Source organism: Balaenoptera borealis (genome assembly GCF_965194805.1).
Source record: "Balaenoptera borealis genome assembly, chromosome: 11".
NCBI classification, from domain to species: Eukaryota; Metazoa; Chordata; class Mammalia; order Artiodactyla; family Balaenopteridae; genus Balaenoptera; species Balaenoptera borealis.
This window is the reverse complement of record NC_138868.1, coordinates 61460307-61482972: the sequence shown is the minus strand read 5'-3', so window position 1 is coordinate 61482972 and position 22666 is coordinate 61460307. Positions and strand designations below refer to the sequence as shown.

At 39.1% G+C, this 22666-nt stretch overlaps 1 protein-coding gene and 1 long non-coding RNA gene across 10 annotated transcripts in view; one reads left to right on the top strand and one right to left on the bottom strand.

Annotated features, from left to right (window-relative positions):
• The window catches only part of LOC309606392, a 182681-nt gene extending 161059 nt beyond the window's left edge, over positions 1–21622 (bottom strand). Inside the window, exon 1 of the long non-coding RNA XR_014231801.1 lies at positions 16249–21622. This is a non-coding gene — a long non-coding RNA (uncharacterized lncRNA). The remainder of the gene's footprint in view (positions 1–16248) is intronic.
• PRCP (prolylcarboxypeptidase) overlaps positions 1–22666 on the top strand; it is a 71297-nt gene that overhangs the window by 16639 nt on the left and 31992 nt on the right. For all 9 annotated transcript variants that reach the window (XM_082343358.1, XM_082343366.1, XM_082343360.1 and 6 more), the window contains exon 3: positions 21633–21773. In XM_082343358.1, coding sequence (XP_082199484.1) covers positions 21633–21773 — 141 coding nt within the window. The remainder of the gene's footprint in view (positions 1–21632; positions 21774–22666) is intronic.

Here is a 22666-nt window from a genome sequence, read left to right as displayed (position 1 = left end):
CATAATATAAATTGCGTACGTTCGTGTGTGTTTTTGGAAGTGGTTTCAGACTTGGGAGGTGCATTGCTAATAATACACTGCAAGATATATTAATAATACACCAAGCTCTCACTTCCTGCCAGCCCTTGCTGGGCACTTGCATGAATGTATTATCCAAGTTAATCATCACAAGACACATCTGGGATAGGTATCATTATTATTATTATTTTTTATTTTACAGGTAAGAAAACAAGCCCAAAGACATGAAGTACCTTGTTCAAGTTCAGATAGCTCTAATAGATGGCAGAATTGGCACTCAAACTCAAATCTGTCTTCAAATTCCCTTCTCTTTCCACTACATCACAGAACATTTGTGGTTTTTCAGGAGGAAAAAAAACAGAAAACAAAGTGTTTGAAAGATGCCCTTGGTACTGGTTAGATTTTATTAGTGTAAAAGCACGTGTGTGTTTGTGTGTGTGTGTATTTAAGCCTTGACACGCTTTGGCATTTTTGATAAGTTTTGCTGATAGCCTATGACTAGCATGTTTGGCCAGCATCATTGTGATTTAATAACCTAATTTAAACAAGGAACTGCAACCCAAACAATGGCTGATTCATCAGATAGGAAAGTGAGGAAGTACTTGTTATCATTTGTCAGTTAATTTTTATGTTTATGCAGTTTGAACCATGGGTCACACTGCAGACACTGTGCTTTAAAACTGTCGGAAACCTCTGTCACTTCCTGAGCACTGATGGCCTCTTCCTTTGAGGGAGCCGCTCATACAACAATTTTGGAAAGCAGTGGTGATGACTCCCTTCTCCTTGGCGTCGGATGCTTCCTTTCTCTTGAACAATTGGCTTTAAATGACCATGACCGGTGCAGCCAGTGCAGACCAAAACAGGCTTGTTGTTTGCCTTTTTATATAGTCTAGACTATATAAATATCTAGAAAATGACCACACTTTAAAAGAGAAGGGAATTCATATTTACCGAGCATCTCTCCATGATCTCCTCAAAGGCAACAATCTTGGGTTTCACTCATCTGTAGATCTGGGAGGCCACAGCACCAAGCTCTGTATATGTGGGACTGAGCTGATGGAATGACACTGCATATTATGTCCTGTTTTATTGCAGACATTAAATGCAAATATCTGACCTTAGGCAAGGTATAGAAGATCCTGTTGCTGTTACTTATATACCCCCAGTGCTTTGGTCCATCTCTGAAGAATGTGAGTGTTACCATGGTGAAATGGATGTTGGCTGAGATGCTAAGGGAGTTACTTTGCAAAAAATATGGATCATCGTTTTTAAAGATTTCCAGAAAGGCTTTTTGCAGTCAAATTCTATAACATTGCCAAATCCTTTTATTAATTTGAATTTATAGTCATTTATCTGTAGTCTCTATTCTTCATGTGACCTTTCTCTACTCCACACTCAAGGCAAATATATATGTACACTTTTTCCTGTTGGTCTTCCTGCAAAGCTTTATTCTTTAAATACTTCAGTTTTCAAGGTGTCTGGCTTGTTTTAATGCTCGCTTGTTCCCTTCTGTTAAAAAATGTCTCCCTCTAGGAAGCCCTTTTTTGTTAATTGGAAAAGTAGTGAGGTCTTCTGTTGGTCTTTTGCTCCTAATTCATACTACAATTCATTTACTGTCCCTCCTTCACCTTTGATTACACATATCTAACAAGTGCAGGCAACTCTAGTTGACGTGCAGATTCCATGTACTTCATTTTAAAATTCCAAACTGACTGAATCCATGCCTCTCCGGATATCTTGACTGCCCCATCCCTGGCTTAGCTAGTGTAGGCTTAGACAATGGAAATACATTTTAGGCTGAACCTTTACAAACATAAATCTGCTAGGAAAAAAATCTCTAATATTTGTTATTTGTTATTGACACTTTGTGCCATGCATTACACATTGGTCATCTCATTGTTTTGTACACACTATGCTGGGATGTGGTTTATACAGTGCTGGTATCTCTCTGCTTGGAATGGTTTGTCTTTCTCCTTTCTCTGCTTGGCATGCTCCTGTTCATCCTTTGCTGCTCATGTCTCGCACCACCTTCTCTGTGAAACTTTTTGGGACTGCTTTTCTTCCTTCCGATGGGCTGGGTAATTGACTTCATCCCCTTTGTGTCTCCCATTGCACTCTATAGATACTTCTGTGCTACTGCTCTGGATTGCAATGATTTGTTTATATGTTGGTGTTCCCATTAGCCTGTGAGCAGCCTGAGTGCTGGGACCACAGCCATCAGTGTATCTTCAGTGTATGTGCTCAATAGCTGTTTGAATGAATAACTGGCCCAAGCTGAAGTGATTACTCCGTCTTCTGAATGCTGTTAACACTTGCTTTTATTATATTTTGCCTAGTGCTACCAACGCGGCATAGACACTGCCCAATTAAAGCAGAAACTGGTCATAGAGCTGAGGCCTCTTGCAGTGCTGTAGGTTAGTTCTTTAGGTCTGTAGGTGTGGAGAAGGGACTGGGGCAGCTGGGAAGTTAGGCACAGAGAAGGGGATGGTGTCACTCAAGGTGCTAAGGTAATTATTTGCCAACAGGTATGGAAGTGTTTTAATATTTTAAGAACTGGCTGAGTGTCAAGCCTTGGTTCTTCCAGGTAATGAGTGCCTTAAGAATAGGATGCTACTTATATTGCTTAGTATCCCTCATATGGGGCTACCTAGGTACAACTCAGAGGTATAAGCGTTCAGAATAAGATAAACTTTTATAACAAATATTAATGTTTTATTACATTTTTCATGAGACTCCCTTCTAAAACGCCTTTGATTTTTTTCACATTACTGTTAATGGTACTACTCTCTTCTTGGTCACCCAGAATAGGAAACTTTTGAATCATTTGATTCCCTCACCTTCACCTTCATGCCAAAAATCCAATCAATCATGAAGACTGTCCATGATTCCTTCCTAGTTTTTGCCCCTTCTTTTACATTCCCAGAATTATTACCTTGTGTAGGCCCAAAGTAAACTACTACAATAGCCTCTTGAGTTCCTCTGTTCTTTAGGCCTCCGTCCAGGCCAGCTGGCACTGTGTTTTTTTCTCTTCTCCTCTTTTCCAATCCAGATCTTACTGGGCCCTGCTTAAGCCTCACTTTCTCAGGGAAACCTTCCCCAACTGACCTAGCCTAGCATGAGCTATCCTTCCCTGGGCTTCCCTAGTACTTAATGTCTGTAGCATTCATTTGACTGTTAACTGTGCTCTACTTTGTGAAATGGCTCTTGTTGCCTGAATTATAATTACATCTTGGAATGTGATTTAATAGGTAGCTATCCCTCAAGTAGAAAGCCTTAGAATTAATACACCCATAGGAGCATAATGATTCAAGCTATTAGATTTTTAAAATTTCTTGGTAGACATAGATTCTGTAGCTAGCTTGCTGAATAATGTGCAATTTTGTTAAAGAGAAATGCTGACTGTGACCCACTAAATTGAGTTTATAACCCACTAATGGATCACAACCTCCATTTTATAAAACACTAATCTAGACTAGATGGACCTTACAAAGATAAATCGTTCTCTTGTAATGGAGAGGTTAAGTCCTGGAAGCAAAAATCTTTACTAAGGGTGAGTGTAAAGTATTGCAGGAGAGGTATATAGCACGAGGGTTCAGAGGAGAAAGACCTGCATGGTGAAAACTATTCCTACTGTAGGAAGATGATTCTGTTTGGGGAAGAAGGGACTTGGGGACTTGGGTATCCCTTAGTAGTCTTACAGATTTTTCCTTTGGTAGTTAAATCATTCCTTTCAGGGGTTTTTCCTTTCACAGGGGCAGGTGGGAATAACACACATTCATTTCCTCTTTACTTGTTTTCTTCCTTAGTGTTTATGTGCTTGCATAATAGCAGGGCTTGTAATTGAGGTTTCCTGACTTGGATTGTATTTCTAAATACTAAGGAGCAAAAGCAGGATACTGTAAGGGAGAAGATTTATTTCTTGTTTAATACTCATCCATTTTGGGAATGAACAAAAAAGACTTTTTAAAATGGGGAACTCTAAGAGGTACTATGCTATGAGATGAAAACACCATCACTTACAAATGGTGGTAATTACCTTTTCATTGCAGACTTCTTGAATTATAGTTTTAAAGGAAGGGGATATTCTTTTTTTTTTTTTTTTTAAACATTTATTTATTTGGCTGTGCAAAGTCTTAGTTGCAGCATGTGGGATCTAGTTCCCTGATCAGGAATCAAACCTGGGCCCCCTGCATTGGGACTGTGGAGTCTTAACCACTGGACCTCCAGGGAAGTCCCAAGGGAGGGGATATCCTATAGTAAGTAGTGTTGACAGACTGTAATTCTTACCCCTGAATAATTTTCCTAAGAATGTGCTGTTTCTTTTCCACTGATTTTTTCCTTCCCTTCCTTTCTTTCCTCCCTTCCTTCCTTTCTTTTTTAAATGAAATGAGCCTTTGAGGTGAAGCTTTTCTTGGTTATATACTTTCTGGCAGCTCTTTTCTCTTATAGAAGATCCTTTATGTAAAGGCTATCTTGCATGATTTTTACTGCCTTAGTAAAGACAGAATTATACCTGGGGAAAATGCATTGTCAAATTGCTTTTTAGGTTCCCCAGGGTCACATGTTAAATGTTGTAACAATATCCATATGGTTGTAATGTACTTTTGTGTGTGTTTTTTTAAATACAAAAAATAAAATTATTGATGGCCATCAATCCTCAGGGGTTATTTGCTATAATGCAATAAATTTTGAGCCTTTACTGTGGTCAGGGGTTTGTATACATACTTGAATCCTGGCAACCTTGTCAGGAAGATATTAGTAGCCCCTTTTAGAAATGAGGCAACTGAGGTTCATAGATGTGAAAATATTTGCTGGAATCTACCTCACTGGAAAGTGGTACAATCAGCATTTCAACTCAGGATTGCCAGACTACAAAGCAGGGCTTTTTCCACTGGATAGGAGCACTTTCCTCTGGACCTGGGGTTGTCTTGGAAGGCTTTACAGAGGGGACAGTGCTTGAGTGAACACCTGGATGGATGGAGGGTGAAGTAGGAGTTTTCTGTAATGACGTGAGGGAGGAGGACATTCCAGGCAGGGGTAAATCCGTGTGCAGCATATTATATCCAGATATTATGAAAAAGCATGTTATATCCAGATGATTTCTGAATTTTGAAGACTTGAGAAAGCATATTATATCCAAATGATTTCTGAATTATGAGAGGGGCAAGTGGCAGAAGATGAGGTTGGAAAAGAGGTGGGCAGGGTCCCAGCACAGGCATTGTCAGCTTCTCTGAGTTTGCCTCTTCTCTAGCCTCCTGTACCAGCAGTTAGTTGGGTTGTGTCTCCTCTTGACTGCCATAACAAGCATCCTGTGCATAATGTGCATCCCTTGTGTAGAAATAGTTTCTTTACTCGCTTGTTTCCACTAGACTGTGTCCTCTTTGAGAGCAAAGACTGTGCTTTTTATCATTGTAGCCAGTGTAGCCAGACACGTGCAGTAGGCACTCAGGAAGTGATGGGGTATGAAAGGGCCTTGTCCTTGCTAAGGAGAATCAATATTTATCATGGTCACCTCTGTTTGCCACTCTTCTACTCTTTCACAGTTGAGTAGGATTTTAACTTGGTAATTTTAGGATCTCTTCACATTTCCTGAGGCTAACACACCTGATAGAAAGCTAACAGAGCCTCACTGGTGGCCCCAAGGGCCTGGAGCAGAGTTAACTGGTATAGCCCAAGTCCAGCCTGGGTTACTTGGTCTCCTGGTGTCACATCACACTTCTCACTTTTTCTGCTCAATTCAACTCAGCAGTCATTGATGGAGCAAGTCCTGTGCCCACTGTACTTTGTGCTGTGGGGATTCAGACATGAACAAGAAAGGGGAGGCAGTATGGCATGGTGGAAAAAAATGCAGCCTCTTCACTTCATAGGGTTCCTGTGACGAACAAGTGAGAGAATGTACATTTAGCCCTTAGTGCAGGCCTTACATTATTCACAGGGCAGGTGGGAATAATACACATGGTTTTGATCAATAGAGTCTAGCATCTTATATAGGGTTACTTTAGTCTAGGGTTTATAATAGTATAGCAGGTGTACGACGTGTAAATAGGTAACTACAGTGCAAAGGCTACATTTGAAAAGCACTATAATAGAGCTAAAATTACCATGGAAGCACAAAGAAGGCAGGAAGACCAAGGAATGCTTTGTGGAAGAAGTGGCATTGAATAGAATCCCCTTTTCACACAGTTGACATACCTAACTAGAAGGCTGTGGAGATTAAAGGCTTAATTAACTATTGCCTGTTCTGAGACCCCTTCTCTGATCACCCTATTAAAATTAGGTCTATCTCTGTTATTCTCTGTCAGAGTCAAACCTGCACAATTACAGTTTCTAAGTGTTTCTTCTTTTTAAAATTTATTTTATTTTATTTTATATTTTATTTTATTTATTTATTTTGTCTGCATTGGGTCTTCATTGCTGCACACAGGCTTTGTCTAGTTGTGAGCAGGGGCTACTCTTCATTGCGGTGCGCGGGCTTCTCATTGCGGTGGCTTCTCTTGTTGCAGAGCACGGGCTCTAGGCGTGCGGACTTCAGTGGTTGCGGCACGCGGGCCCTAGAACGCGCGGGCTTCAGTAGTTGTGGCGTGTGGGCTTCAGTAGTTGTGGCTTGCAGGCTCACTAGTTGTGGCTCGTGGGCTCTGGAGCGCAGGCTCAGTAGTTGTGGCTCGTGGGCTCTGGAGTGCAGGCTCAGTAGTTGTGGCGCCCGGGCTTAGTTGCTCCGTGGCATGTGGGACCTTCCTGGACCAGGGATTGAACCCGAGTCCCCTGCATTGGCAGGTGGATTCTTAACCACTAAGCCACCAGGGAAGTCCCTCTTAAGTGTTTCTTTATTTGTGTATGTGCTTGTTTATTATCTGCTTCTTTCATTAGACTATAAGCAGTGTGAGGGCAGTGACCATATCTAGCTTGTTCACTGTTGTATCTCTAGCACTAACCCCTGGTAGGCACTCAAGAAATACTTGTTAAATGAATGAATGACTGTAAACACTGACTGTCATTTATCTATATATCGTATTAGCTCTGGGCAGTTGCTATGCAGGACTGTGGCCTAATGACAAAAGCACCTGAAAGTAATCAAGGAGCAACTTGGTCCTGTTTGAACTTGCTGTCATTGTTCTGAGCTTTTTGGTTTCAGCTGAGGATATCCTTTTCCCTTCCTTTATCTTTCTTACAGCGCCCTTATCATTCAGACCGGATGAATGCTGAAAACAATGAGTAGTCTGTAGAGTGTATTTTTAAGATGATGATTAAGAGTCTCTAGAGGCCACTTTATAGTGAAACCAGGACTGAAAATTGGATGTTGGAGTTCCCCAGAAGGAAAAAGCTCAGGCTGCTACTTTCTTCAGTTGCTTCCTTTTGTGTATGATCTTCATGTGGGCATTTTGTAAAGTTTAATTTTTTGGAATGCTAAAAGCGTTTAAAGTCATGTATTAGTCAATGTAATAAAAAATTATTTCTTTAAAGCAATCTCTAAAGAGAGAATGCTGTAAGTTTTCTGTTTCAGCAGTTCTCACAGTATGATTCACAGAAGGTCCTTTGTGGGAGAGGAGGAGATGCATTTTAGCATTGTGTAGTAGTATCTTCTTTGTATATACTACTTTTTAAAAATGTAGTTTATTGATTTGACAGAGGTAACCAGGTAAAGATTGTGGTCCCTGATGTCTTTTGTCACACCAGAGAGGAACAGAGACCATCAGGTTTGAGAACAATTACATTCTCACGTTGTATAATTTCTTTAAATAGTTTCTGGATGAAAAGGGTAGAAGTAAAATCTGCTTTGTTCACGTCCATTAAATGCTACTGGGAGCCTGATGGCCTTGGAACTCTTTCACCATTTTAGTGGGGCTCTTGCTATTTAGAATGCCTAGAGTCAGGGTCAGTGCAGAATCAGTTATTAAAGGACAACAGTGGTGGTTATAGCTATTCAGAAGACTTCCTTTTGTTGATTGCTGTTATGCAAATACTACTGATGTCATACATTGGGTCTTTTTTCATCGTGATCTCTCCTGGGTGTCTTATGATTTTAGAAAGTGGTGTATGATGTTATATATATTATATATATAGTGACTGAAGAAACCTGGCTTATTTATCAGTCTTGCCGTGATCTCTTACGTGGACCTTTCAGTAGCCTTCTATTTACTCTTCTCCCTTTCTTTATCATCTCATTCTCCAGGCCAGTCTCCACAGAGCAGCCAGAGCGATCTCTTTAAAACGTAGATGAGAATAACTCCTACAGCTCTTTAAGGCTTTCTCACTGCTCTTTGTGTTAAACTCCCTACTGTGGCCTACCTGGCCCTGAGCCTCTTCCCATACCACAATGCTTCCCCTTGTTCACCATGTTCCAGACACTGTGGTCTCTTTTCTGTTTTTACAACATGGCAAGTCTCTGAGCCTTTTTATTTTCTGTTTCTTCTTTCTAGAGTTCTTCCCCTGGCTGGCTTCTTCAGGCTTTACCCCCAGTGCCACCTCCACGGAGAGGCCATCTATGTTAGTTTCTTAGGGCTGTTGTAACAAAGTACCACAAACTGGGAGGCTTAAAACAACAGAAATTTATTTTCTAACAGTTTTGGAGGCCAGAAGTTCAAAATCAAGGTCGGTGTGATTGGTTCCTCCTAGGGAGAATCTGTTCCATCTCTCTCCTAGCTTCTGGTAGTTGCTGGCAATCCTTAGTGGCTTGCAGCTGCATAATTCCAGTGTCCTCTTCTGTCATCACGTGGCTGTCTTTCTTTTGTATGTCCGTGTCTTCACATGGCCTTCTCTCTGTATCTGTCTCTGTGTTTCTTCTCTTCTTATAAGGACACCAGTTATATTGGACTAAGGGCCAACCCTATTCCAGAATGACCTCATCTTAATTAATTATATTTGTAATGACCCTATTTCCAGATAAAGTCACTTTCTGAGGTTCCGGGAAGAACATGAATTTTGGGGGAGACATTATTCAACCCAGTACACCTTCCCTGACTCTCAATTTAAAGTAGGCTGCATTAGTGGAGCTATATCTATAAACATACTCACAAGTTATTTATTTCTAGCCATTGGTGAGCAAGGCACTTCCTTAGACCACATTTCATGCATTGTGCTCAATTCTGGGCACACCATCCATGAAAGGGAAGATAATTGAACTAGGATGTGAATGGGGTTGTGAAGATTTTAGAAATCATGTTATATGGGTAAGAACTGGGATTTTGCTCAGTTGGAGAAGAGTAGATTTGGGAAGTCATCACAGTCCTCTGCAGGAGGACCATCCCTTCAGAGGAGGGGGAATACGGAAGATTGGACTGTAAATTACATACATACACAGGTCTGTATCCTGTACTTAAGAAGCATGGTTTTGCCTTTTTGGGGGTGGGGGTGGGATTCTTTATCATTTTACCTTTTACCAGATACCAGCCTCCATCTCTTCCATCATAAAGGAAGAAAAACATTAGTTTGTCCCCCTCATCTGCGGTTTTCGTTTCCACAGTTTCAGTTACCTGCAGTCAACCTTGGTGCAAAAATAGTAAATGGAAAATTCCAGAAATAAACAATTCATGAGTTTTAAATTGTGTGCTGTTCTGAGTAGTGTGATGAAATCTCACACCTTCTGCTCTCTCCTGCCAGGACCTGAATCATCCCTATGTCTAGTGTATCCATGCTGTATATGCTACCCATCTGTTAGCATGTGAAAAAACATAGAATATGTTCCCTTTGTACCCACAGGGAATTGGTTCCAGGACCCCTCCGTGGATACCAAAATCCACGGATGCTTAAGGCCCTTATATATCGTACCATACGATGGCATAATACAGTTGGCTCTCTGTATCTGTAGGTTCCACAGCTGTGGATATGGAGGGCTGACTATATTGGGTTTGCTGACCGTATAGGGTTCAGCACGACCTACAGTTTCTGGCATCTCCTGGGGGTCTTGGAATGTACCCACCATGGATGTGGGGGGGATTACTGTATATGAGTTCTGGCAAGATTTTTCACTTTTTAAAACGGAATAAATATAACTTCGTTCAGATTCCCTTGCAATTCAGCAAGCAGATGTTGGCAGCATTTGCCTGTGATGGAGAGGCCCTCATGGCTTTGGGTATTCATGGTTGCATGGACATCAGGGATGACCTCAACTCCCTTGCCTCCTGTTCTCTGTCACAGCCTCTTTATGAAATTCCTATCCTAGTTTTATCCAGCCAGTAAACTTCTCTACTCCTATCCTGGGTGGTGGATGTCTGTTGAAGCAAACCCACAACTAGGCAGATTGTTGTACCTGCAAATTTAGTCTCTAAACTCAGGGATCCTATGAAGGCCTGAGCATCAATTCCTTCTTCCATGCTGCACTTTCACCTCTATCTTCAAATCATTGCCACACTATGCCCTTTTACTCTCTTTTAGTAGATAGCCTTGCCCCCTACTTCACTGATTAAAAAACTTAGTTGTTGTACGAGAGGCGTTTTAGCCAGAACCCCGTCAGTGTTCTCCTTTTCCACCTAGAGATGTAGTTCCTTCTGCACCCGTCTGTCTCCCAGCGGAGGAGGGGTTCCTCCTGTCCAAATCAAATCCCTCCATCTGTGTCTTGACCCCATTTTCTCCTGTCTCTTCAGAATCTCCCAGCATCACTAACCCCCTCTCACCTATAGTCTCAACTATTCCCTCTGATCACTTTTTGCCTTGGGCATTATACCTCTACCATGTTTCTTTCTTCTTCATAAAACTCTTTGTGGAAAAAAGTATCTTACACATTGATCAAATCGACATTTTGCAGCACATTTGGGGATACTGAACACTAGTATGCTGCTGAATGATCCAGTATAATATACATTTTACAGGAAGCTGTCATTCAGGTTAAATAACCGTGCACTGCCAGAGAGCCACAGGTTTACGTCCTTTACAGCCCTAAAAACTGTGACTATAACCCTGTCACAAGGTCATACCTGACCTTTTAGGTTATATACTTCAGTAAAATGCTGATTAGTCCTTCCCCTGCCCCTCCCTAGATGCTGGCCTTTTGTCTGTATTAATTTGTAGGTATTTATCTTCCTGTTTATCCTCCCAGCAGAGGGCATGCAGTTCCTGGTTCCTCAGCAGCCTGGATAAAGCTAAACTGTTATGAGTCGGGTTTAGGTTTTATGCTGGGGTTCTTCCTCAGGCACGTGATTTGTTACTGGGCAAAAGGCACATCTGACTACAGCATTCTGCAACTCTTCCAAAGCCAGTAACAGACCCATGCAATAAATGAATCCTCACAAACTTGATCTTGAGAACTTTGATTTCCATTCTCATTGCTTTGAGTCATGCTGTTCTCTGAAGCTGTGTTGGGTTTGTTTTAATACCAACTGCAGAGCTAGGATGTATGCATGCGTGGATTTATTCTGTGTATAGTCATTGATCTTCTACCATGTGCCAGACATTATTCTAGTCACTGGGGACTTAGCAGTGGGCTAAGACAACAGACGAAAGTCTCTGCCTCATTAAGGCTCTATTTCTAGCGTACCTATCTCATTCACTGTTGATTTAGAGAGGCAATCTCAGATTTCAGTTAGGTTTCTCTTTATAGGGAGATTTTCCTATGTACATCAGGTGGCAGCCTGGTGAATCTAATCTCATCTCCCATCTCTTCTCCTCATGAACTATATATCTTCTGCCACAAACAACAACAGTTCCTGAATATGCTTGTTCTGCAGAGTTCCTCATGCTCCCTTTGCTTGACATGCTTTTCTGTACTTGAAAAAATTCTTGTTACTCTTCAGAGTTCACCTCAGATACCACTTCCTTGGTGAAGCCTTGCATGATTCCTGCAGGTCGGAACGTAACTTCTAAGCTCCCACAGCACTTTGTATATAGAACTTAAACCATACCATCTTGTGATTGTTTATTAGTATGCTCATCACTTTTTTTAGATTCAAAACTTGAGAGATGGAATTGTATCTTACTACGTTCTCTTTCCTAATGCCTGTCACTAATGAATACTCAATACACATTTTTAAGTGAAAGAAAAAAAATTTTTTTTAAACATCTTTATTGGAATATAATTGCTTTACAATGGTGTGTTAGTTTCTGCTTTATAACAAAGTGAATCAGCTATACATATACATATATCCCCATATCTCCTCCCTCTTGCATCTCCCTCCCACCCTCCCTATCCCACCCCTCTAGGTGGTCACAAAGCACCAAGCTGAACTCCCTGTGCCATGCGGCTGCTTCCCACTAGCTATCTATTTTGCATTTGCTAGTGTATATATGTACATGCCACTCTGTCACTTTGTCTCAGCTTACTCTTCCCCCTCCCTGTATCCTCAAGTCCACTCTCTATGTCTGCGTCTTTATTCCTGTCCTGCCCCTAGGTTCTTCAGAACCATTTTTAAAATTTTTTTTAGATTCCATATATGTGTTAGCATACAGTATTTGTTTTTCTCTTTCTGACTTACTTCACTCTGTATGACAGACCCTAGGTCCATCCATCTCACTACAAATAACTCAATTTCGTTTCTGAGTAATATTCCGTTGTATATATGTGCCACATCTTCTTTATCCATTCATCTGTCGATGGACACTTAGGTTGCTTCCATGTCCTGGCTATTGTAAATAGAGCTTCAGTGAATATTGTGGTACATGACTCTTTTTGAATTATGGTTTTCTGAGGGTATATGCCCAGTATTGGGATTGCTGGGTCGTATGGTAGTTCTATTTTTAGCTTTTTAAGAAACCTCCATACTGTTTTCCATAGTGGCTGCATCAATTTACATTCCCACCAACAGTGCAAGAGGGTTCCCTTTCCTCCACACCCTCTCCAGCATTTATTGTTTGTAGATTTTTTGACGATGGCCATTCTGACTGGTGTGAGGTGATACCTCACCTGGTGATACCTCATTGTAGTTTTGATTTGCATTTCTCTAATGATTAGTGATGTTGAGCATCCTTTCATGTGTTTGTGGGCAATCTGTATATCTTCTTTGGAGAAATGTCTATTTAGGTCTTCTGCCCATTTTTGGATTGGGTTGTTTTTATGATATTGAGCTGCATGAGCTGCTTGTAAATTTTGGAGATTAATCCTTTGTCAGTTGCTTCGTTTGCAAATATTTTCTCCCATTCTGAGGGTTGTCTTTTCATCTTGTTTATGTTTTTCTTTGCTGCGCAAAAGCTTTTAAGTTTCATTAGGTCCCATTTGTTTATTTTTGTTTTTATTTCCATTTCTCTAGGAGGTGGGTCAAAAAGGATCTTGCTGTGATTTATGTCACAGAGTGTTCTGCCTATGTTTTCCTCTAAGAGTTTTATAGTGTCTGGCCTTACATTTAGGTCTTTAATCCATTTTGAGTTTATTTTTGTGTATGGTGTTAGGGAGTGTTCTAATTTCATTCTTTTACATGTAGCTGTCCATTTTTCTCAGCACCACTTATTGAAGAGGCTGTCTTTTCCCTATTATATATTCTTGCCTCCTTTATCAAAAATAAGGTGACCATATGTGTGTGGGTTTATCTTTGGGCTTTCTATCCTGTTCCATTGATCTGTATTTCTGTTTTTGTGCTAGTACCATACTGTCTTGATTACTGTAGCTTTGTAGTATAGTCTGAAGAAAAATTTAATATAAATGTGATTTAGTATAATTTACATATGACTATAGTGAAATAGAAATATAAACATCATATGTACATAATACATGTATCCTAAAGGAAATCTTAAGTGTTTACAAATCCATTTGCTAATTATCTTATAGGTATAGAAAAATGCACCATCCTAAATCCAGAATCCTCTCATGCTCTTTAAGAGTGACTTTCCCCCACAAGGGTAATCACTAGTCTGACTTCTAACAGCATGCATTTGAACCCTGACTTTAAACTATGTGAATATTTCTTTATTTAAAAAGAAAGATGTAAAATAATTGACATCTTTGTATCTCAGGTTTTTTCATTTAAGAGTTTGGACTTGAGATTTAAGTTCCTTTCCTGTCCTAAAATTTTATGAATCTAATATTTAAAACCTAACGGTTCTCCTACTTTACTATTGGATTGGCCAAAAAGTTCGTTCGGGTTTTTATTAACGTGGAAAAACCCGAACGAACTTTTTGGCCAACCCAATACTTATACAACAGCGCCCTCTGACGATGTAACATTTACTAAAATTTAGATATTTAATAATTGCAGTGACACTTTATCTCTAATTTGAGAGCTTAAACTGTGGTCAGGTAATTCTAGTGGTACAGAGCTTCCTGAAGCCACAGGAAGTTATTGATCGTGTGGTGCTCTCACAGAGCTGTTTAGCCAACAGATGATGCCAGAATCTTCCTCTGCTGAAACACCTGACTATTGTTTGACAAAACATGTTATTTCTTGATTTACTGGAATGTTTTAGGTGTTCTTAAGGGCAGGATATCTTCACCTTTGTTTTAGTAGTAGAGCAGAGAATATTTTGATGTCATAGAATTTTGGTAATTTAGAATGTGATTCTCCTTTTGGGGTCCAAAATCTTTGGTCAGGGGAAAGGAGGCTTCCTGAACACTGTAGAATTGTGTTGAATCCATTTTCCTACGAAGTATATACTATTAAAAATAGTATATACTATTTTTAGATGCTGTTGTGATATTTATTTATACCATTATTGAATTTATAATAGCTTCTCTTATATTTTCTCAAGCACTGGCTTGATATAACATGATATAAAGTGTCTATGAGAATTTTAACATTAACAAGAGGACCTTTTACACAGAAATGTGGGGAATCACATTATGAAGATTTGGACTGCATTCACTTAATAATTATTTATAAAGTATCTGTCTTGTACAGGGGCACTGTGGTAGCTATTTTGTTCTTGCCTTTCTAACAATCCATTTGTAGGTGTAGGAAGCTGGATAGCCAAACTTTTTCCACGGCAGACTCTCTCATATCCTTTTATTCCCTTCCCAGTTTGTTTTATCTTTAAGAAAATAATTTTTATCTAAGAGTTTCTTTTTTGAGACTAGGAGCAGGTTACAAATAATATACAGAAGGAAGGAATACAATTTTCTCTTTTATATTAATATGGACAGAAAGATGTGTGAAGATATGCAGCATCTTATTACATAGAAGGATGATTTCATTTGAAGGTTATCTCTGAGGAAACTTCCACCTTCCTTGTTAAAATGGAAACTAGACCTGCTAAGGTTGGCAATGAAGGGAGCATCCCTGTGGGAAGGGAATGACGTTCCTGTTTCTTGGACTCACCTTCCTCTTGGAGGGACTTGTGATTCTTTTCCTTATCACCACCACCACTCTGTCATCAAGGGATACTGTTTCCCTTTTAATTCTTTTAAGTCAGATTCACTCTCCAATCTTTCCTGATATCTTTGTAGTACAGATGAACAAAGGTAGAACATTCAAAGGATTCTTGAAAGATTCTGACATAATAAAGTAGAAATAAACCGAGTCACCCATGATCTGACTCATAAGATATGGCTTGCTCTCCTGTCTTGACCCAGTTCTGTGGCTACTCCTGGGTGAGGGACAACTTAGAAGGACCCCACTCATAGGACTTTTCTCCAACTATAAACCTAGATCCTGCCTAAACCCCACCTTCCTTTCAGGTTTTGGTTCCTTCTTTGAGAAATTGTGTCCTTCTAACATGAAGGTGTCTACCCCTTCAGGGGAGATCAAACTTGCCCAGAAACAATGTCAGTCTCCATTTAGGAACTCTAATAGAATGTAATGCCATAATTCCATAATTAATACAGGGTACACACATCAAATGGAAGAAAGGATGTCTTATTTCATTTTAACATCTCTGGAGTAGAATTGGAGATCAGAGAGCCCTCTTTCAAGATGCTTTAATGTATTGGAAGTGTGAGTCTATTTTTTTGTCTTGTATATCTCTGAGTATACTTTACATATGTTTAGTAAAATTTCAGTTAACTATTATCATATATCTGGGTATGTAAATGAAACCAACTGTATACTGAGTTTCTTAAAACTAAAAGCTAGGGGCTTCCCTGGTGGCGCAGTGGTTGAGAATCTGCCTGCTAATGCAGGGGACACGGGTTCGAGCCCTGGTCTGGGAAGATCCCACGTGCCGCGGAGCGGCTGGGCCCGTGAGCCACAATTACTGAGCCTGAGCGTCTGGAGCCTGTGCTCCGCAACAGGAGAGGCCGCGATAGTGAGAGGCCCGCGCACTGCGATGAGGAGTGGCCCCCGCTTGCCACGCTAGAGAAAACCCTTGCACAGAAACGAAGACCCAAAGCAGCCATAAATAAATAAATAAATAAATAAATAAATAAAAAAAAAAAACCTAAAAGCTACTAAGAGTCAACGTGATTTTTTTTTTTATCAGCAGTCTGATTAAATGAGTTAAAAACAATATAGTAACAATTCTTGAGTCAGGTCAGTGAAAAGACCATATTCTTCAGTATAACTGTTAGTATGTGTTTGGGGATATGTACTTCATTTTGCAAATGAAGATACTCTAGTGCCCCCTGCTGAAGGTTGAAGTTTGTAGCCAGCCCTATCTGCCATAGTGTGTTACAGTGAAAAAAAGGCTGGATTTTGTCAGAGGTAGGATTGGGTAGTGGATAAAGTACATGAAAAACAATTGTATTTGACTTTTATTTATCAGTTATATTACCTTGGACAAGTTATCCGACCTCTCTGAGTTTCAGTGTCCTTATTATAAGACTGGTATAATGAACGTGCCCCCAGAGGGTAATGGGGAGGATGGTGAGGTGATTTGTGTAAAGCGCCAGCACAGTGCCAGACACCGAGCAGGTGCTCTGTGTTAACCCTCACTCCAAGTTGCCACCAAAACTGTTTCTAATAGATGTGATGTTCTTACAGGCTTTTCTGGGTGTAAATTTTATTTTTGGGCAGTTTTAAAGTCCAAATAGTTATTTTTGCCACAATAAACTATTTAAAGGATGTTGTTCTCTTTATTCCTTCTTGCCTACCCATTCTCAGGGATCTCTTTATCCTCTACAAGGTGAAGAAGGGAAGCATCTCTTGAAATTTCTAGGACCACATTCTAGAAAGAACTGCTGTGTGTGACTAGAGGTGTTTTTCCTTTTTGAGGTCATGCCTGTGTGGCTTTTACAGTGGTATTAATTATTTTAGTTATCTCAATACACCAAATTGAAAAAACAATTAAAAATTCCAGGTTTGCCTCTGACTTGTAACCTTGACCAAGGCACTTGACCTCTTTGAGTCTCGTTTCTTCAGTTGAACAACGCAGATCAAATGGCTTCTACCTCCCTGTCTCCTTTTATGTTGTGATTTATAAAATCTCTGTTCAGGAGCACAGGCATGTAAGTGGCATGTAAGTGGCATGCAGGCCTCAGTTCTCAACAGCAGAGGGCACACTGCACCTAGTATGCTGGGTCGTTAGATATTGGAAAATATCTACAAGTTGTGTAGCCCGAAGTTGATATCGTTGATGATTAGGAAGAGTCAAGAAAATTCTGCAAATTAATGTTTTGCAAATGATATTTCACTACCTCTTTCTAGCTGTTTAATATTTAGGTGAAGCACTCAAGAGATAGGAGATTTTGACATTCTAAGGGTATGTCCTATAATTCTGTGAAGAGCTTCATCCCTCTCTGCCTTATTTACCCCATCTAAGTACTCCATGCTTAGGATTGGTGTGCAGATGGGATGGAGTGGAGAGCTAACATTCACTGAGCATGTATTATATATCAGGGACTATACCTAATACTTTAGATATGTTTTCTCTAATCTTCACAGCAATCCTTTGAGTTATGTGTTGTTATCCTTATTTTATATAGGACAACAGCGGGGCTCACAGAGGTGAAGTGACTTGCCTGACTTGCCTGAGGCCCCACAGTAGCAATTCAAGTTCAGATCTATTGACTTCTAACCTGCTTTCTTTCTGTCATACCAGAGTTCCACCCCCTTTTCCCCAAGCTAAACAATTAGGGATTGCTAGGAGCAGGAGTGCCCTGAGAGTGGCCACACAAGGAAGTTTGGCTTTCTCTGTCTAAAGTTCTTGTGGCTCTTGTAATTCTAGATACAAGCTTTTCCTCTGGCGAGAATTTTTTACCATATACACTTAACATGATATATACAAACACATACCCATGTTTTCAAATTCGAAACCTTTAGACTGTATTATTGAAATAGGTTTCTTTGTGGGCTGCTTTTAAAGGGAACGGCGGCAATATCTCATTTTACAAGGCTAGGCTCTAAAGTCAGTGGGTAAGTTGAAAATCACTATGGCAGAATTATCTTTGAGAATACTAGGGGAAGGCATCTTGTCAGAGAGCTGTGTACTTCCTTCCTTTAAGTCCAACACAGCTAGTCCTTCCTCCTTTGTTGAAACAGATCATGGTTTTTCCTGTTGAGCTTCAAATGATGCAGTTGGCTTGTATTTAGGGGCCGTGTTGGGTGGTAATTCACATCTTTAAACATCAGAGTTTCATTCAGCATAGTGAGATGCTTACATATTAGAAGTATTCTGAAACCTAGATCAAGAGAAGGAATAGCAGATTCTTGCCTTATTTGGGGGCTTATGCTAACTCATTGGTTCTCAAAATGTTAGCTGTACATCAGAATTACTTGGAGGGCTTGTTAAAACACAAGTTACTGGGTTCTACTCCGCACAGTTTCTAATTCAGTAGGCCTAGGATTCAGCCAGAGAATTTGCATTTTTGACAAGTTCCAGATGAAGCTGATACTGATATCTAGGGACCTCACATGGAGAAACACTACTAATTTGAATGGAAGCAAGTGGAATCACTTGTCTATCTTCCCTTAATGTTTGCCTGTTTCTCTTGCTCTTTTTTACTTTTAGGCTTAGTGGGTATAATTGAATTAGTTTAAGTTAAATCAAGGAGCTGTGGCTCAGCTAACTCTTTATCCTGTTGCTTAGTTTACTACTTGGCCTAGAACAAGTACTTGGCCCATTCAATAGATGCTTGTTGAATAAGTGATTGAGTGAGTTAACATATGTCATGGGAGGGATTTTTTAGCACATGGACATCATTATTATATACCTGTTCCATACAGACTGATTATTTTACTGAAAGGGAGATAGTCTTTATATTAGAATAGCTTGTATTTTAGGACTATATATGGTGATGATCGTGGACATTGGGAAGTGTGCATTAGGTGCAGTTTTGAGAAACTTGCATTTTGGGACCTCTGGTATGAATGTGAAGTGTGCGCGCGCGTGTGTGTGTGTGTGTGTGTGTGTAGATGGAGTGGGTGCAGGAAGTTCCATCTGTTTTAGAACAGCCAAGGGAAATCTTACAAGATCTGGATTAGGTCAGAACCAGCTCCTGCCCCAGGAAGGCTGGAGCAGCACTGGATCAGCCTATGTATGCCCCAGACCACCCTGCATTCTCACTCCTGTCCCTCCAAAGCACTGAAGAATTCAAACACTATGACCCTAAAGGCTCAGTGGGCTCTGTACTGTTGGGTAACTCTTTAAATTCAGATAGTTGTATATGAACTTTACCATATTATAGGGTTTAATAATTGTATTTTTTAAATGGTGAGTTTATGAAGAGAATGGTGAAAAAACTCAAAAAATATATTTAAAGTTCAGCGTAAGCTTAAAATTGTGTCATTTTGACATGTTTTATATTGTATCTCACAAAGTCTCAGTAGCCAGTGTGTTTTTTTCTCTCTCAGTATAGATTATATTTTTTCCTTTAAATTCATTTTACTTTTTTATGCTGAAGTATTTTCAAGTAAATTATAGACTGCATGATGTTTTCTCTCTAAATTCTTCAATGTACAGCTGTAGAAAAAGAAAAACATTTTTTTATGTAGCCAAAACAATATGATCACTCCTAACAAAATTAACAAGTCCTTAGTCTCACCTAATACCTAGTCCATATTTAAATTAACCCAGTTGTCCCAATTTATTGTCATTTATATCTTGTTTGTTCAAACCAAGATACAATCTGGAATCATGCATTGCATTTGATTATTATGTTCCTTAAAATTTATTTAATCTAAAACAGTCCTTTTATCAGGATATTGCCTTGCCTTTTTCTTGTAAAATGCTTACCTTTGGATTTGTCTGATTGCCTCTTCAGAGTATCTTCAGCTTGTTTTTCTACCCTTTGTATTTCCCAGAAACTGGAAATTAGATGTAAAGACTGGACTAAGCTAGAAGTCGAACTTTTTTTTTTTTTTTTTTTTTTTTTTAATTTTAGGCTGTGTTGGGTCTTCGTTGCTGCACGCGGGGGCTTCTCATTGCGGTAGCTTCTCTTGCTGTAGAGCACGGGCTTCAGTAGTTGTAGCTTGAGGGCTCTAGAGCGCAGGCTCAGTAGTTGTGGCTCACGGGCTTAGTTGCTCCGCGGCAAGTGGGATCTTCCCGGACCAGGGCTCGAACCCGTGTCCCGTGCATTGGCAGGCGGATTCTTAACTACTGCGCCACCAGGGAAGCCCCAGTCGAACATTTTTGGCAAGAATTCATCATAGGTGAAATGTGCTTTGTGTTGTACCATGTGAGGAGATACGTAATTCCTGCTCACACCACTGTTAGTGATGCTAACTTTGATTACTAGGTTAAGGTGATGACAGCCTGATCTTGTGACAGTATTCTCTATGGTATTACCTTGGTAGTAATATGAATGTTCATTTTCCTGTCATCCATTCTCCTAATGCTTTTAACACTATTTGGTAATTCTTGCCTGAATCAGTAACTTCGCTAGGGTTTGCCAAATATCATTTTTCTAATTCTGTCATTCCTTCTGCATTAGCTGACATTTGGTAAAACAGAGCTCTTTTTCATCAACTGGGACTATTTGGTACCCTGAAATATATAGTTCTATTGGAAAAGCAGGTTAAATGTTGAGTTCTTTACATTTTTATTTACAACTTCTAAGTGAGGAGTTGGTTTAATAAATAACTTAAATGGTGGCGAATGAATATTTTTCTTGCTTTTTCTTTTTTGATATCCTTATGGAGTAATGGATTTTCATGAATTGAACGTTTCAATCAACTACAGTCATCATTCTTATGTTCAATATGTTTTATGTTCAATTTATTAAAACTTTAGCCAATGATAGTCCTTTGTAGTTGGCTCCTATATTTGTTAGATATAACTCCATTAATTTTTGAGTGCTTCCTTGCACAGGAAGATGCATTGGTGTATCTTGTAGCTTCCTTGTCCCAAATGTCAGGCAGCCATTTCACTAACAAGCCCTATTCCTTTTAGTGGGGAATAGTATTAGATACCAAAATCCTGGCCCTTGGAATGTTAATTGTTATTGGGGTGACAATGTTTATAGACCTTTTCAGTGGTCTGTTTAGTCCTTGAATTTTGATATTAAAAGTTTCAATAATGAAAATTCAGGTAGTAAGGAATGTCTGTATTTTAAAAATGAATAGGTTCCAATTAATAGGTTCTACTATTTCATTCAATTTTAACATTATTGTGTTTTTAAGTAGCTACTTGATTTTATAATTGTATCTTTTGTCTTACACTGAAAATCTTGACCACCAATAACATTGCTTTATCTTAAAATATAAAGAAAATAATTTCAAAATAACAATATCAATATTACTACTACTAATGAAAGCAAATGAAGTTTAAATTTTTTTGTGATTTTTGTAGCATAGATTGATTTTAATGGAAGAATAAATATAAATACTTGTTTGATATTTAATTACTACCCGTTGAAATATGTCTTGTCTGTTTCTTTTTTGTCATAGGTTGATCATTTTGGATTTCATACTGATAAAACTTTTAAACAACGGTACCTAATAGCTGATAAACACTGGAAGGAAGATGGTGGATCTATACTTTTCTACACTGGGAATGAAGGGGACATTATCTGGTTTTGCAATAATACGGTATGTGCAGATTTGTGAAACTCTGGGCTCAATTTCCTTTTTATTTTGATCAACTGGAAAAAATCTTTTGCAGTATATATGACTATTTCTGTATTGTGAAGTTCTTTAAAAAATAACAAAAAGATAAACTCACGAATAATAGAAAAACAGCAAAAGTACATGAATAGGCAGTTCACAAAAGAATAAATACAGATATCCAACAAGCCTGTTCAGCCTTAAAGAATTACACATGAAAAGAATGAAATACTATTTTTGGACAATTGAATTTTAAAAGATTAAAAAAAAAATCCCAGCTTATTTAATGATTGAACAAGGATATGAGGGAAATGGGAGTAGGAATGTTATGGCATATAGTTTATTATTATTATTATGGTCTCTAGAATGTGAACACAAGGGCAGGAAGTTTTGTTTGTTCAGTGTTGTATGCTCAGATCCAGGACTGTGCTAGGCATATAGTAGGTACTCAATAAATATTTGTTAAATGAATGAATTAATAAAATCTAAACAAAGCCAGTGCAAATAAGAAAAACAAATACACGTTTGATTGTCAAATAGGAATGGACAAAGGTAAAACTGTAGCTATATTTTAGCTTTCCTGTTCTACCATTTTTCTTATATTTGTGAGGGTAAAAGAGTATAGCTGTTATCTTGCTTCCCTGACTATATATTCTATCATCTTTTATAATAATGCTTGAATCTGTTAACAAAACTTAATTTAGGAGGACACATGAAAGGAATAAATTTTCCTTTTTAATGTTCCAGAGCTAAGACTAGAAAATGACAACTTTCTACTGAAAAGCTAGTCTGTGAATTACCTTAAAGTGGGGACTGAATCATATTTTCTACACTGCCAATGTTCGGCATGGTGCCTGGTATTCAGGAGGTCTTAGTAA